The following is a 1802-nucleotide window of genomic DNA, read 5'->3' as shown; positions in this document are numbered from 1 at the left end:
GATGTTAATACTGTGGTAATTATGAGTGTTATTTAGATTATTTAGTTCTAAGAACACCATGTTACTATCATGGTACATGCCCATAATAAGCATGATACTAAGCGCAGCATAGAAATACCATGGAACATCAGTACCAAGCAACTGTATGTATGACTTTAAAGTCCACTCACTTAACTGTAGGGGGCTCTAGTGTTATAAACATACCTTTCATAATTAGTGGATAGGGTGGGAAAGAAACAGATTTTGAAACTGATATTTCAAGTAAAAAAAAAAACTTACTATTGCTTTAACGTGCCATGCAAATAATATTATGTGCTATACCGTATATATTATTAATATAGAGTAATTGTTTTAATGAACTCAAGACGTAACTAGCTTGTGAATTTATTTAAAAAAATTAAAAAGGACAATTCAATCAACAGTTCTAATACCAACTGAAACAACTTATATATGGTTTAAAAAGTATTCCAAAATCTACCTATTGCAACCCAGAGTAATCCTAAGGAAGTCACTATAAACAGACATAGCTAAAAAAATTAAGAATCATAAAAAACAATAACTCCTACAGTCAAGTAAAACCTTTTTTTATCTTTTCCCCAGTGAATAAATGTACCACCCAACCCACAATAAATTAACACCAGAACAAGCACAGTATCATACAGTTTAAACAAAACCATTCACTCAACACAAACAGAAGTCTGGGCATTTTTTTTTTCTTTTTTGGTTTCATTAGAATATCATAATAACGCACTTGTGGTTTTCATAACAACATTACTTTCTAATATGAAAAAACAAAGTTATATATTTAGTTATATAAATACATCAAAATAGGTTAAAATTGTTGTAAAAACAATCTTAGGTTACAAAAACAATGCCAAATAAAAGCCTGTGTGTACAAACTTCAATCATTTAAACATAAAAAGCAAGAACTCTCACATTATGTTCCAGCCCGGATTACAGTATTCTTTTGCTTTAGTTTCACAGAGTTTTTGTTGTCCATTTGTTCCAGCATCAATGAGTAATTACGCTGGGTATAATTCCCTAAAATGTATAAATACTTTTTTAAAAATGTATGTACAGTACCCATTACAGTAAATCTGAAGAATAAGTTAGTGTTAAGTGATTTACATTATTTACAGAATTGATTAGAGACATATGTGTAAATGAGACAGGAGAGGCAGGTATGGAGTAAAACAAAATACAGAAGTCACACAGCGGGTGTCAGTCAGGAATGACAATTAGTAAGGCTTTGAAATGTGCCTGCATTTGCCAATCTTAATCAACATCACTGAGGTCGCTAATAGGTTCATCTTGGACTCGACTCAGATGGTTCATGGCACGGTTAAAGGCAGTCTGAACAGCCTTGCGGATGGCTGAGGTGCGGCCCTCCATCATTTTAATCTTGTCGATGGTTTTATCAATTCCGAGAGGAACCATCTTGGATTTAGGAAGCCACTGCCTGGACAACGAAAACAGCACACACAATCAAATGAATGAATAGAAAGAAAAAAAATAGATATCACTATACCTCCCCACTGCAAACATTTTCTGTATTACAAGTTTTCTGAAATGTTATGTTTAAATATGCAAATGAAGTGTTAACTAATTAAATATGCACTAATTTGCATAGAATTCTAGAACAAAAACCTGAACATTGGATGAAGCCAGGTTCAAAATTCTTGTTTCATTCTGTTGACATATTAGAAAGGTTATTAAAGACCGTAATTTGGATATCTCTTGTTATCATTTCATAAAAAAAAACAACAAAAAAAAACCATATATATATATATATATATATATAC

General features: G+C 31.7%; 1 protein-coding gene across 2 annotated transcripts in view; it reads right to left on the bottom strand.

The window, feature by feature from the left end:
• Positions 1 to 599: 599 nt before the first annotated feature.
• Positions 600 to 1802, bottom strand: part of LOC107744592 (bromodomain-containing protein 1-like) — a 103608-nt gene continuing 102405 nt past the window's right edge. For both annotated transcript variants that reach the window (XM_016558311.1, XM_016558312.1), the window contains exon 13: positions 600 to 1459. In XM_016558311.1, the coding sequence (XP_016413797.1) occupies positions 1276 to 1459 (184 nt within the window). In that variant the 3' untranslated portion in view covers positions 600 to 1275. The remainder of the gene's footprint in view (positions 1460 to 1802) is intronic.

The sequence above is a fragment of the Sinocyclocheilus rhinocerous genome, unplaced genomic scaffold, assembly GCF_001515625.1.
Source record: "Sinocyclocheilus rhinocerous isolate Xijiao unplaced genomic scaffold, SAMN03320098_v1.1 scaffold1580, whole genome shotgun sequence".
NCBI lineage: Eukaryota > Metazoa > Chordata > Actinopteri > Cypriniformes > Cyprinidae > Sinocyclocheilus > Sinocyclocheilus rhinocerous.
This window is presented reverse-complemented; position numbering and strand designations above follow the sequence as displayed.